This window comes from Schistocerca piceifrons, chromosome 1 (genome assembly GCF_021461385.2).
Source record: "Schistocerca piceifrons isolate TAMUIC-IGC-003096 chromosome 1, iqSchPice1.1, whole genome shotgun sequence".
Classification (NCBI taxonomy): Eukaryota; Metazoa; Arthropoda; class Insecta; order Orthoptera; family Acrididae; genus Schistocerca; species Schistocerca piceifrons.
The window spans coordinates 688,570,251-688,583,104 of record NC_060138.1 but is presented as its reverse complement, the minus strand read 5'-3'; the positions used below and the strand labels follow the sequence as shown (position 1 = coordinate 688,583,104).

At 38.4% G+C, this 12,854-nt stretch overlaps 1 protein-coding gene across 5 annotated transcripts in view; it reads right to left on the bottom strand.

Annotated features, from left to right (window-relative positions):
- LOC124709755 (ADP-ribose glycohydrolase MACROD2-like) overlaps nucleotides 1–6,259 on the bottom strand; it is a 93,461-nt gene extending 87,202 nt beyond the window's left edge. Inside the window, exons 1-2 of one of the 5 annotated variants that reach the window (XM_047240866.1) lie at nucleotides 6,107–6,259; nucleotides 5,589–5,712 (exon numbers count right to left, since the gene is read on the bottom strand). In XM_047240866.1, the coding sequence (XP_047096822.1) occupies nucleotides 5,589–5,712; nucleotides 6,107–6,115 (133 nt within the window). In that variant the 5' untranslated portion in view covers nucleotides 6,116–6,259. Of the gene's footprint in view, nucleotides 1–5,588; nucleotides 5,713–5,806; nucleotides 5,932–5,984 lie in introns of those variants that run through there. The other 4 variants (XM_047240868.1, XM_047240869.1, XM_047240867.1 and 1 more) reach the window with 4 other exon arrangements.
- Between the last annotated feature and the right edge of the window lie 6,595 nt (nucleotides 6,260–12,854).

Genomic DNA, 12,854 nt, shown 5'->3' with positions numbered 1-12,854 from the left:
AAATGTTTTCGGTTCCCATTGGAGAGGCACGTCCTTTCGTCTACTAATTGCACGGTTTTGCAGTGCGGTCGCAAAACACAGACACTAAACTTATTACAGTGAACAGAGACGTCAATGAACGGACGGACAGATCATAACTTCGCGAAAATAAATAAACTAAAATTTTCAGTCGATGGAGGACTTGAACCAAGGACCTCTCGTTCCGCACCTACTCACGCTAACCACGGGACCACGACGCTCCTGAGCTCATATTCTCCTTGATGTTGCCTATGTTCGCATGGACTACTCAGTTTGTATATTTTATTAATTTTTTTCATAGTTCCACACAACTTCTCCCTGTTTTCTCGATTGATCTGTGTTCAGTTTTTCAAGGCCTATCCACTGTACCAACTTATAACTAAATCTGAGGGTGGTGCGATGGGGAGGTTCCCTTGTAAGATGCATTTGGACCCATAAAAGTGTACCTGAAGAATGGGGAAAGGGAATAATAATCCCAGTTTTCAAGAAGGGGGACCGGAAAGTATGTGATAACAATCAAGGGATCATACTCATACCCCAAGTAGCAAAATTAATGGTGAGGATACTGGAAAGAAGAGTGAGAGAAAAAGTGGAAGAGCAGTTAGAAGAGGAGCAGTATGGCTTTCATCATGGTAAATCAACAATGGACCCAATCTTTAGTATGAGACAGTTGATGGAAAGACATTGGGAGTAAGGGAATGATCTGGTGATGACATTTCTTGACCTAGTGAAAGCTTACGACAGTGTTCCCAGGGAAAAGGTATGGGCAACATTCAAGAGAAAGTGAGTTGGAAAGCAAACACTTGAAGTCATCCAGGCACTGTATGAAAAAAGCTCTAGTTGTGTGGAGACACCAGTTGGAAGAACTGATGGTTTAAGAATGTTACGGGACTAAGACAAGGGAGTGTGATATCACCACTACTATTTATAATGGTGATGGATGAAACAGTCAAAGAGAGAAAAGAAGCCCATAGAGGAAGGGGGATGAAGCTGTTACTATTTGCTGATGATACTGTGGTGTGGGGAACAAGCAGTAAGGAGGTACAAAAACAAAGACATCCTAAATGATAAGATCGTGAAATATGGAATGAAATTTAGTGTGGAGAAAGGCAAGACCATGGTGGCAACCAGAGTGGATAGAGAGGGCAAGGGACAAATTCATATTAAGGGACGGGATATTGAAATAGTGGACAACTTTAAATATTTGGGACGTGTATTAATGGGTAGTGCTCGATTAGAGACAGAAATTAGCAAAAGAATACAACAGTTTATTACATTTTACCAGTGTGTTAAGGGCATGGTGTGGGGAAGGGAAGTACCAATGAGGTGCAAGCTGGTGCTATACAGGACTTTCTTCACACCCATACTAATTTACAGTTCAGGTACTTGGACTATGACTAGAAGACAGGAGGGTAGGATACAATCCAGTGAAATGAAGTTTCTGAGAAGTGTACTAGGGAAGACAAGGAGAGACAAATGAAGATATTAGGAAGGAAATTGGACTGGAGAAGTGGACTCAGAAAACTGAAAAAATTGATTAAAATGGTTTGGTCAAGTGAAGAGGATGGGAGAGGGAAGAATACCAAGAAGAATGACTGGGTTCAAGATTGAGGACAACAGGCTAAGAGTAAGACTGAGAACAAGACGGATTGATACAATAAAGATAAGTTTAAGGAAGATAAACCTGATATGGAACCAAATTGTGGAAAAAGAATGGTGGAAAGACAGAGTAAAGTGGCGAAGTACCCTTGATACCCCAACTCAACCCAATCAGATTTTGGATAGAGGGGAAACAAAGATGAAGATGACTCCATTTGGCCTCTAAATGTGATATTCTAGCACTCTAACTGATTGGATTAGAAAAAGGCGATGACTCAAGCCTATCAAAAATTTTTCTGAGATTTCCAGATGAAATTCCGAATCTGATAATTGATGCTTGAGACAGCAAATTTTGTTTACACCTCAAAGTTTTTATTTCTTCTCCATGGATTTTAAACCCTACTCCGAATTTTTCTTTTGTTTCCTTCACTGCTTGCTCAATATACAGATTGAATAACATCGAGGAGAGACTACAACCCTGTCTTACTCCCTTCCCAACCACTGCTTCCCTTTCATGTCCCTCGACTCTTATAACTGCCATCTGGTTTCTGTACAAGTTGTAAACAGCCTTTCGCTCCCTGTATTTTACCCCTGCCACCTTCAGAATTTGAAAGAGAGTATTCCAATCAACATCGTCAAAAGCTTTCTCTAAGTCTACAAATGCTAGAAACGTAGGTTTGCCTTTCCTTAATCTAGCTTCTAAGATAAGTTGTAAGGTCAGTATTGCCTCACGTGTTCCAATATTTCTACGGAATCCAAACTGATCTTCCCCGAGGTCGGCTTCTACTAGTTTTTCCATTCGTCTGTAAAGAATTTGTGTAAGTATTTTGCAGCCGTGACTTATTAAACTGATAGTTCGGTAATTTTCACATCTGTCAACACCTGCTTTCTTTGGGGTTGGAATTATTATATTCTTCTTGAAGTCTGAGGGTATTTCGCCTGTCTCATATATCTTGCTCACCTTATAATTCTGTCAGAGACAGCAAAGGACTTGGAAGATCAGTTGAACGGAATGGATAGTGTCTTGAAAGGAGGATATAAGATGAACATCAACAAAAGTAAAATGAGGATAATGAAATGTAGTCGAATTAAGTCGGGCGATGCTGAGGGAATTAGATTAGGAAATGACACACTTAAAGTAGTAAAGAAGTTTTGCTATTTGGGGAGCAAAATAACTGATGATGTTCGAAGTAGAGAGGATATAAAATGTAGACCGGCAATGGGAAGGAAAGCGTTTCTGAAGAAGAGAAATTTGTTAACATCAAGTATAGATTTAAATGCCAGGAAGTCGTTTCTGAAAGTATTTGTATGGAGTGTAGACATGTATGGAAGTGAAACATGGACAATAAATAGTTTGGACAAGAAGCAAATAGAAGCTCTTGAAATGTGGTGCTACAGAAGAAGGCTGAAGATTAGATGGGTAGATCACATAACTAATGAGGAGGTATTGAATAGGATTGGGGAGAAGAGAAATTTGTGGCACAACTTGACTAGTAGAAGGGATCGGTTGGTAGGACATGTTCTGAGGCATGAAGGGATCACCAATTTAGTACTGGAGGGCAGCGTGGAGGGTAAAAATCGTAGAGGGAGACCAAGAGATGAATACTTCAGAAAGACTTAGGTTGCAGTAGTTACTGGGAGATAAAGCAGCTTGCACAGGATAGAGTAGCATGGAGAGCTGCATCAAACCAGTCTCAGGACTGAAGACCACAACAACAACAGTGCTGATGACTGCAAAGGGCAAGTTGTCATCACTTATTAGTGGTTATTCAAAGTTAAGTTTGTTTGAGAAATTACATTCAGTCATAAAACTGTTAAAAAAAATATTGCATAAAATTTCATATATGTTACAAGTATCATTTCCATTGACTAACTCAAGTAGTAGTCCGACAAGGCATGCAGGAGAACTTCTGTAAAGTTTGGAAACTAGGACAGAAGTACTGACAGAAGTTGTACAGCAGGTTGTGTGTTGTGCTTAGACAGCTCAGTCAGCAAGAAAAAAACAAGGCTGTCATGACTTGCTCACTACCAAACTTATTTGCTCCTCACATTGCAAACCGAATTAACTGATTTATTTTGTATATATAAATAAGAATTATGATTCAATTCTACAGTTTAAGATCTCACTTAAAAAATTTCAGTGCTTAATCCACTGAATTATCGTAATGCACACTAAAGTATTATTTATGATAGGTAGCCCCAAACTGCTTCATTTTCCTGAAAATGAGTTCTGCCAATATCCTAAAAGCAACATAAACTTTCGTAAAACAGCACCTACACACTTGTTTGAAGGCACTCATTTGTTTACATTAACAATAATACTTTTATAGCATGAAAAATAGCTTATTTCCTCCTAATTTCTAATGACCCCTTCTCACAAAACCATAGGACTACGAGGAAACCTTACAAAATCCATTTTTTTTCTCCCAGTTCCAAGCTGGGTGGTCCTCTTCTAGTTTTAAAATAAGGAAAATCAATACTGTGCATGGGTTTGCACCCCTCCCCCCCCAAACACACACACACACACACACACACACACACACACACACACACAGCTGTTTGAGCAATTGGAAATATTAACCACAGTGTCACTCGTCCAGTGATGAAAATTTGTTGCCAACAAATCACGCAGCACTGGCACTACAATATGGCCCCAAAAAAATTAATGAACACACTGTAATCACTAAATAGGATTCCGTGTAGTACAAAATCAAAAAGTAGTGTTTATACCCACGAAACTATCTGGCAAAAGGACACTGAATTTTGTTTTCTACTTTTTTCCATTGTTTATGTTTTCAAGTGTGTATCATGTGCCTTAGTAGAACAATACAGACAACTTCTTTTTTTTTTAAATTTACAGACATCCATTTCTAAGAAATATACATTAAAATTAGAATGCCTATTGATTGTGAGCCATAAGTTTGAACATAAATCTTATTGTGAGCAGTGACCTCAGCCTGGTAAGACATCTCCGGTGTTAGGTTTCTTGCACCTTCTTTAGCTACACGACTTACCCCACCAACAGAGACTTTTGTCATTTAATGTGTTTCTGCAAAGTGTTTGGCAACATAGTTTAATCAGTATGAGGCATAAATGAAAACTTTTTAATAACATTGAAGCAACTTGGTTTACAGCTACCAGATAGTCAGCAAAATATCACTGAGTGAATTGCAACACTAGGAAAGAATTATATGACTGGAGCATTAAGCTATTTCCTAATCCCCATACTACAACAGTTTATGGAGACCATTTCATCTCGTACAAGATCTAATGAAGAAAACTACTTCCAGTTTAGTAGGTTGAAGGGATTGTGTGTGAAATCAATGACCCCACCCATCCCCTCCATCATTAGATCTTATAGGTATCGTGACAGTTACCTGTAGGATAGCCCAAAGCCTCTATGTTATGTTATACTGCGATAATTTGTTTGTGAGCTGGCGAAGCCAACGAATGCAAGCGCCAAATTATGGTTGTGTTAAGCTGTTACACAGCATAATATTTACACTGACGCTAAATTCATAAGCACTTTTCAACATAAAAAATATCCGCATGGTGAATTCAGAAAACGCATAACAGATAATGGGTAACTATTTTGATGCATGTAAGATACATAAATTACGAAAAATGTGGGGAAAAGGTCCACTAAGTAACTGTTACCCTATTTGGTATTGAGATACCAAAGCCGGCATTGATTGGTTTCTATTATAGCTTCTGAGACTTGCTGTCTACAGAAATCTCATGAGTCTATCCTTACTGACAAGTCTTAATATGTCTGGGGCAACCATATTTACAATTTCCAGCAAGGTTTCAGTGCAACAAGTAACATGACGTACCATAATGGTTTTGTTACTGTATCACATAACTGACGTTGATGCAACTTCTCTTAGAAGCAAGTATCGCAAAGATTCATGCAATAATCTACAATATACACGACTGAATGGATATGATAATGAAAGAAAACAAAGCCTTACCCCGTCTGCCTGTAAAATTACGTTTCTCCACGATATTAGTAAAACTGCAAGTCAAATACCAAAACTTCCGAGCACGTTGACTATTTCCACAGACAATCGCCGCTAAATTTCTAGTTACGGGAACCTGTCAAAAACGCTTAAAATTACTGTCAGTAAAAGCTTTCTCTAGCAGCTACCGGATGTATAAAACATCCAGACCTAATGCATGCATAAAATACCTTATTGCTGAAACCAGTAAGCACCGCAATAACGGTTTATTTTGTACCATGTTAACGGATGTATACAACATCCAGACCTCATAAATGCATAAAATACCTTACTACTGAAACCAACAAAACAACAAAAAACGTATTGTTTATTGTCATAAATCAACTTAATTATAGAAATCTCGTGCACCTTTTCACCGCTACGGAAAGCAACAATAGCTTTAAATTACGACACTTTCAATATTTTCAGATTTTCCAGAAAGGCTTCACAGCGTATTTATTTAAAACAACCCGAACCCGTACAATGCCTACCGTTAACATTATTTCTTAGGCGTCAACAACGTGCAACTCCAAGCACAATACGCTCGCTCGGAATTTGTTTCAACTTTCAGTAAACACATCGCTGGAGACATAGACTCTCTGTGGCTATCCCCTGCAATGCAATTATGGCTCCACATTCAGTCCACAGGCTCGATCTCTGGAGCAACGAAAGTGTCGCCACAGTTAGCGATATACTGCAGTTGCTTGTGTGAACTCCCAGTTTTTAGTGGCGCACCTTAAGAGACGCAACTTTTATCACGCCACAAAAAGCGTAGCTTGGTTGTACTTCGTTGCGCCACTCACTGATACCTTGCGGCAGTACTTCGAAACACGAGCAGTCTGTCGCAGTTAACGTGCAGTAAAGGCTGCTCTACTCCGCTGGATTTCAGTGTGTTTTTATTTTATTTCTGAAAAAAGAGTGAAAACAGTAGTCGGCAGGTACATTTTCGCAGTTTTTAGAGCTACGAGAAAAACAGCCTATATTCCATTTTCTGCAGCAGTGTGTGTGTATGTGTGTGTGCAAACCAATAACATATCCCACGAAGGAATAAATAAATCAGGTAAACCAAAACAGCGAGTCGCATAAAGTTCGTGAATGTGAGACCAAGCATTGTATAAATTGTGGAGCATATGCAGGAAATACCTCCAGAGTGAGATGTGGCAGCTATTAGACTGAAAATTAGTTATTCGAAATGCCAATATCAACGAATAAAAGAAGGTTCTAAAATCTTGGAAGAGCGGCATGTGCACAGACGATAATTACATGCCAGCTATAAATTAGTTTGCCATTGCAGACAGCATTTTCGTCTCTGAGTGCTATGTCTTTTGTTGTGTTTGTTTCCTCTGATTTATGGCTATGCGAAATATATTTTCGGATCCAGTCTGTGAGTTTCGTCTTCCTTGTATTTAACTCTTGTCACAGCTCTGAGGCCATCACTTGCACTATAACATTCTTACCCACTGATATGACTTCAATTGACACCTTAGTGAAAGCTGTGCAACTACGTAGAATTTGTAACATCCTGTGTGAATGGTAGCTCACGATGCCACCACAGTAAGCCACAAGCTGTGGATCACATTGGATGCGTGTGTGAACGGAAGCTACAACAGACATTTGGGTCTGGTCACACGATGTCCCTTGCTCGCTACTTTGAGGAATCTGTATTGGATTTCATCAAATTTTGTTGTTTTTGTGTTATAACTTGCATGTTATGATAGTATGTCTTTGAAGGCGATAGAGCACTGAAGAATTTCAGAAGCGTCACTTTTGGTGCGCTTTGTTGCAGTTAAATATCAATTAACGACAAAAAAGCGTTTAGCAGATACTAAGATAAGCGATACTTATGTATGGATTTGTATGTGATCAGTGGTTTTGTGGTTGGAGTTGTGTGATTATGGAGTCGAAGGAAGTAGGTTTGCGCTGTGGTACAAGCTAATTTTTTTTTCATCTTCGCGTTTTTCACAGCTGCTGCTTCTTTCTTAGTCATGTAAAAAGAAGCATGTTCTGCAATATTCAATACTATTTACATATAAGAGTGTGCTCCCTCAGGAATGAGTTTCTTCTATTTTGTGACTTCAGTCTGAGTGAAAAACGAATGTTGAAACTCCTGCAAGTGAAATGACCAGCAATGATGTTTGTATTCTCGATTGTCACACATATTTCGCCGTTTCTCCGAATATGTCGCGATATCCAAGGGTGTGGTCAGGCAAGGAACCTAAAAATGAAGCTTTGTTGCTGGGAGTGAAACGAGCAGCGATTAAATTTATATTTTAGCTTGTGATGAACACTTTGTTATCTTTTCCGAATATTTCGCAATTTCTGAAAGCGTGGTTAGGCAGGAAACTAAGAGCACACCTTGAATTGCTGTGAATGAAATTAGCGGAAATGTCATTTATATGGTTCAAATGGCTCTGAGCACTATGGGACTTAACTTCTGAGGTCATCAGTCCCCTAGAATCCATGCCCGAGGCAGGATTCGAACCTGTGACTGTAGCGGTCGCGTGGTTCCAGACTGTAGCGCCTAGAACCGCTCGGCCACCCGGCCGGCGTCATTTATATTCTTGCTTGTCACAGATATTTAGCTATGGTCGAATCGTTAACAATGGTTTCGTAAATTCGGCGGCCAGGACAAAGATCTCGCCATACAGTGAGCGACGTGACGTGAACACCAGCCAAATGCTAAATGCCGATTGCAGCTTCTGAATTTTAGCCACGCGTAAGAGCTGGAGCACTAAGTGGTATGGTGCATGCTGTGCGAGATAGAAGATGAAAAAAAACCTCGGTGTTCGGTGACCTGATATCTGACGCTTTGTGGCACAGAGCACCAACATATAAGTAGTGCAGAGTACATGTTAACCTTCTTTCCACCGAAGCAAACTCAAGTAAACGGAAAACAGCGAACGAGAATTCTCTCTGGTGTAAATGCTAGGCATATGGTTTCCGGTCGCGTGTGGGTGGCATTCACAGGTGTTCACTTGTAATCTGCTGGTTGTCGGTTTTAGAGCGAATCATGATAGGAGGCCTCTCTGCTTTGGTGCTAACTACAGTGTGATAAACAGAGTGCACTCGCTTTGTCACAGAATTCGTTTTTCATGCACAAACTATTTATTGTTTATTGGAAGTGATTTTTGTGGCGATGATGATAGTACACTTCTGTTGACAGAGGAGTAAAGATCCTATATGTGCTTCTGGGTTCTTAGATATTGACAGGGTAAAACATTAAAAAATGGTGCTTGGCAAGAAACTGTTGAACTTCTTTTTTTAGAGTCAACAAAGACAAGTCACGTTTTGTTGCTTGCAGCCAACTATCTGGAACCAGACTTCCATCCCCAATTTCTTCATCACTTGTTCTTGGAAGTGCCTTAAGTTAGGTAGTACTACTGTCTTTAAGAAACTGATTCACACACATGAGGAGAGGATGGAAGATACATGAGCTCTAAAAATGGTGGAGGATTAAGCAATGTCATATTTGTGCCTCATATTGTATCAGAAGAAGTACACAGAGAGAAAGTAGTGGAAGACAGTGGGCCATGACGAAAAAAATGGTAATAAAGTAGATAGTGAATTTTATGACACTCTACAGAGACTCAGAGGTTGGCCTGTGTTTAGGACTCCTGACACCTCTGGCTAAAAAAATTTCTGCTGTTCCTCTCCCTCCCAGATTTGAAATACCGACACCTATTAAAGGTTGTGTAGCATGTGAGAATGTTTTTGTCTTGTGTAATATTTAACTATGAGTTGTAAACCTGAAAACATCCTTTTATAAAAATTACAAATAGAAAATTTAATAAAGTGTCATACAATAAATGTAATTGCAAACACTGCCACTGTGCTTTTATTAAGGCTAAATAGAGACAATACAAACATATTACATTTATGGAGGTATCAGAGGCAAATCACTGTTTATTTAAATAATAATATGTTGTTCTCCTTTTGTGTTCTTTTCAAACTGTTTTCTTCATAGTCCAGTTTCACTGTCAAGTCTGATTCAGTGCCAAGGACACAAAGATAACTAAGATGACCCTTTTTGTGACATCCTTTAATAGTTGTTTATGCATCTTACGGCAGAAAATGACATTTTATTGAGGAGCTGGAAGTGGGAATACTAAAGTCAGGGTTGGCAAAAGGCACGTGTGAAACATGCAGCTGCACAGGGTGGCACAACTGCAGGGCAGCTAGTCTATTGCAGGTTTCCAACCCCTTTTTGGACAAGGCAAGGGAGAGAAGGGAGGGGAATTTTGTGATTACTCATTACTTTCCTGTTTTGTTTTGAGAGTAGCCATTGTTATATTTATGTGGTCGCTGAGTATGATAGTTATTTGGTCAATTATTATCTTTATTTTTAGAAGATGTATTGTAAACTGAAAAATATAGAATTCGTTTTGGCAGTTGGACGAGAGAGTCAAGACTGATCAGACACACTTTCATTACTTTTCCTAACTGTAGAAAAATAGGTGCATCACAATTGTTGTAACTTGTGATTACATAATTTACATTAATGTAAATGTACGCGTTTTTCATGCACAGTAGAATTAGTACATAAGTCATACTTTTTTCCCTCCAAGACTACAGAATGGAAAATTTGTTTCCTTATGAACTATTACTTGAAAAATTGGCAGGGCCACAAATAAAGATGCATTGTCCCAATAGCTAGTACAAAAACAACTGGGAAGAAAAGTTAACTGTAACTGTGATGAAGAGTGTTTGTTATCCTTTATTGAATAATTAGACACAAAAGAGCTAATGAATGAAAAGGTTGACATATGTCCAATGGTGATTCTTTCTAATGAGTGACCTTGGTGAAGGGCATTAGTATTTTTCTATTTACCTTACATTACGTTCTTATTTTCAGAATTAGCAAAAATTTACGAAAAATTAAAAGAACATCATCCCACTTGCTTGCCTCTTCTTACCTCTGTAGATACTACTATGAACCATTAGTCTTTACTACACGCTATGTCTGTAACAGGGAGCTCAGAAGAAAGTGATGAAAATTTATGAAATTAAGCCTTATTGATGCATGAAGCCAGACCATCTCAGTTGGCTGCACTTTTCTGTAATTCTTACTTCACTGTTGTATCTTAGGAATAGGTAGGCAAAGACTATGTTGCACAGGCAGACAAAAGTGCAACTAGAGAGAGGGATTTAAGTTGATTTTAACATTATAATATTAAATATACTGGTTTGCAAAAATCAAATTTTATTTAATGTACAGTCAATCAAGAAAATAGGTTGTTGGGGTGATGACTTCAAACGGTTATTCCTCCTACAGTATTTTGTTGAGAAACACATAAGTTCAAAGATTTATAGAAATTACTACTGAACCCAGCAATGCTTTGCATTTGCTAAATATGTATGGGAGTTGCACATACATCCTATATTCAGTTTACCCTCTGTCTGTGCCCATCCTCTCATCCCTCGCTGTGCAAAATTTCTGTCCCCACCTCCCTGTACATTTGCATGCCGTGTGTGAGTCTCCTCGGAAACGCGAAATCTTAATTAAATCATTAATCTCTCACAAATAAATAAAGCCTATGGCACAGAACTGCAGCGCTATGCCGCTGATAAAACAAAATACAATTATGACACTCTTATGTTTCATTAAGAAGAAGTAGGTCTGGTAGAATAGCTGGTGCAGGAAGCACGTTTATTTTATTAACTGGCACACCTCCCTTTTTGATGTTACGTAAGAACACTGGGAGTTGCAATCTCACTAGGCACTCGACCCTGTAAAGATTCTATATTTATGAAAGTAAGTTGAATTATTTAACTGTAGGCTTATTCGTTGAATATATCTGATTTAACTAACTGTGTAAACTTTTTTATGTTTAGTAGACAGTCACCTCTGTACGACGTATTGACATGGCTGGCAAATTATTCTAATATTGACATTTTGAGTCCACACCTACCGCAGCAGTCTTTGGAAACGATTTAAATACGAAGTCCGATTATTTGGGTCTTATTTCACGGTCAACTACGAATAACATTGCATTTACGAAAAAGTCATTGTCAAGCGTCTGATACCAAATAATTAAACGTCCACGTTCCAGATAAGCAAATATTAATTACAACCAATCCCTATCATACATATACAATAATTAATATTTTATTTTATTTTTTATTTATTTATTTTATATTGGCGATTGCATGTCGGACTTGTTATTTTGTCATTTGTTACATTGTTCTCTTTGTTTCATGTGAAAAATCAACTTTCTGGACCTGGACTTGAATATATGAGAAATAACAAAAATCTGAAGATATTTTCCAATTCCAAAATTTTGCGGGAAGATGCAACGAAGCTTCCAGCAAAATAAGGTAAGACGCAGCATCTTTGCATTGGCAGGCTTGACCAGACGCATAATTCAGTGCATTAGCTTTTCAGCAGATTCTGTAGTATTTCTTTCGCACATAGCAGTTTTCAGTGATAAATTTCATTCTCAGTACTTTTCCTTAAACAATAACTTCTGCAACAATACCATTACACGAGTGTACAATATTTCCGGCTTCTGTACGATACGTTGTAACATGGCCAGCAGCCATTAAGAATAATCCGATATTCAGTTTACATTTTTAAATTAACAAACAGCCATTGTTGCTATGAGCGATTCATGTTCAACTGCATTTTATTTTAAAACCAGTGTCAAACTTAATTTTCTTAAAGCATATCTTACATGTGGCATGGTCATAACTAGAAAATAATACGCAAAGATGGAACAGCAAAGACATACTATTCAGACGCAATCCGACTCGGACGCGAGACAAATGTTAGAAAATGACTTTACGACAGCAACCGGTAGTGACGATTCATCAAATATTGACGCAAGTGTTAACGGAAATTTTGACAATAGGCCGTCCACCACAAAAATTTCAAAGTCTCAGTCAGAGCCCATGTTAATACATGACGTCACGTCTAATGACGCGGCTGGGGCAGAGACCTTCCAAACAGTAAACATTGCCAACATATTACAAATGCTAATGAAACAAAACGCAGAAAATATGGCAACCTTAAAGACACAAAATGAACAGTTAAAGACACAAAATGACGAAATTACATCTGATCTCATAGCAATCAAGACATGTAACGACACTTTATCTAAAGTGTGGGACTTATAGACGCCACACTGACCAAACAGATGACTGAACTCAGTACGAAATTTTCCAAGCTTAATACCATACAAGAAAAGACTACAAATGACATAACACTTTTACAGACACAAGTAAAAATTCTTAATGTCACGT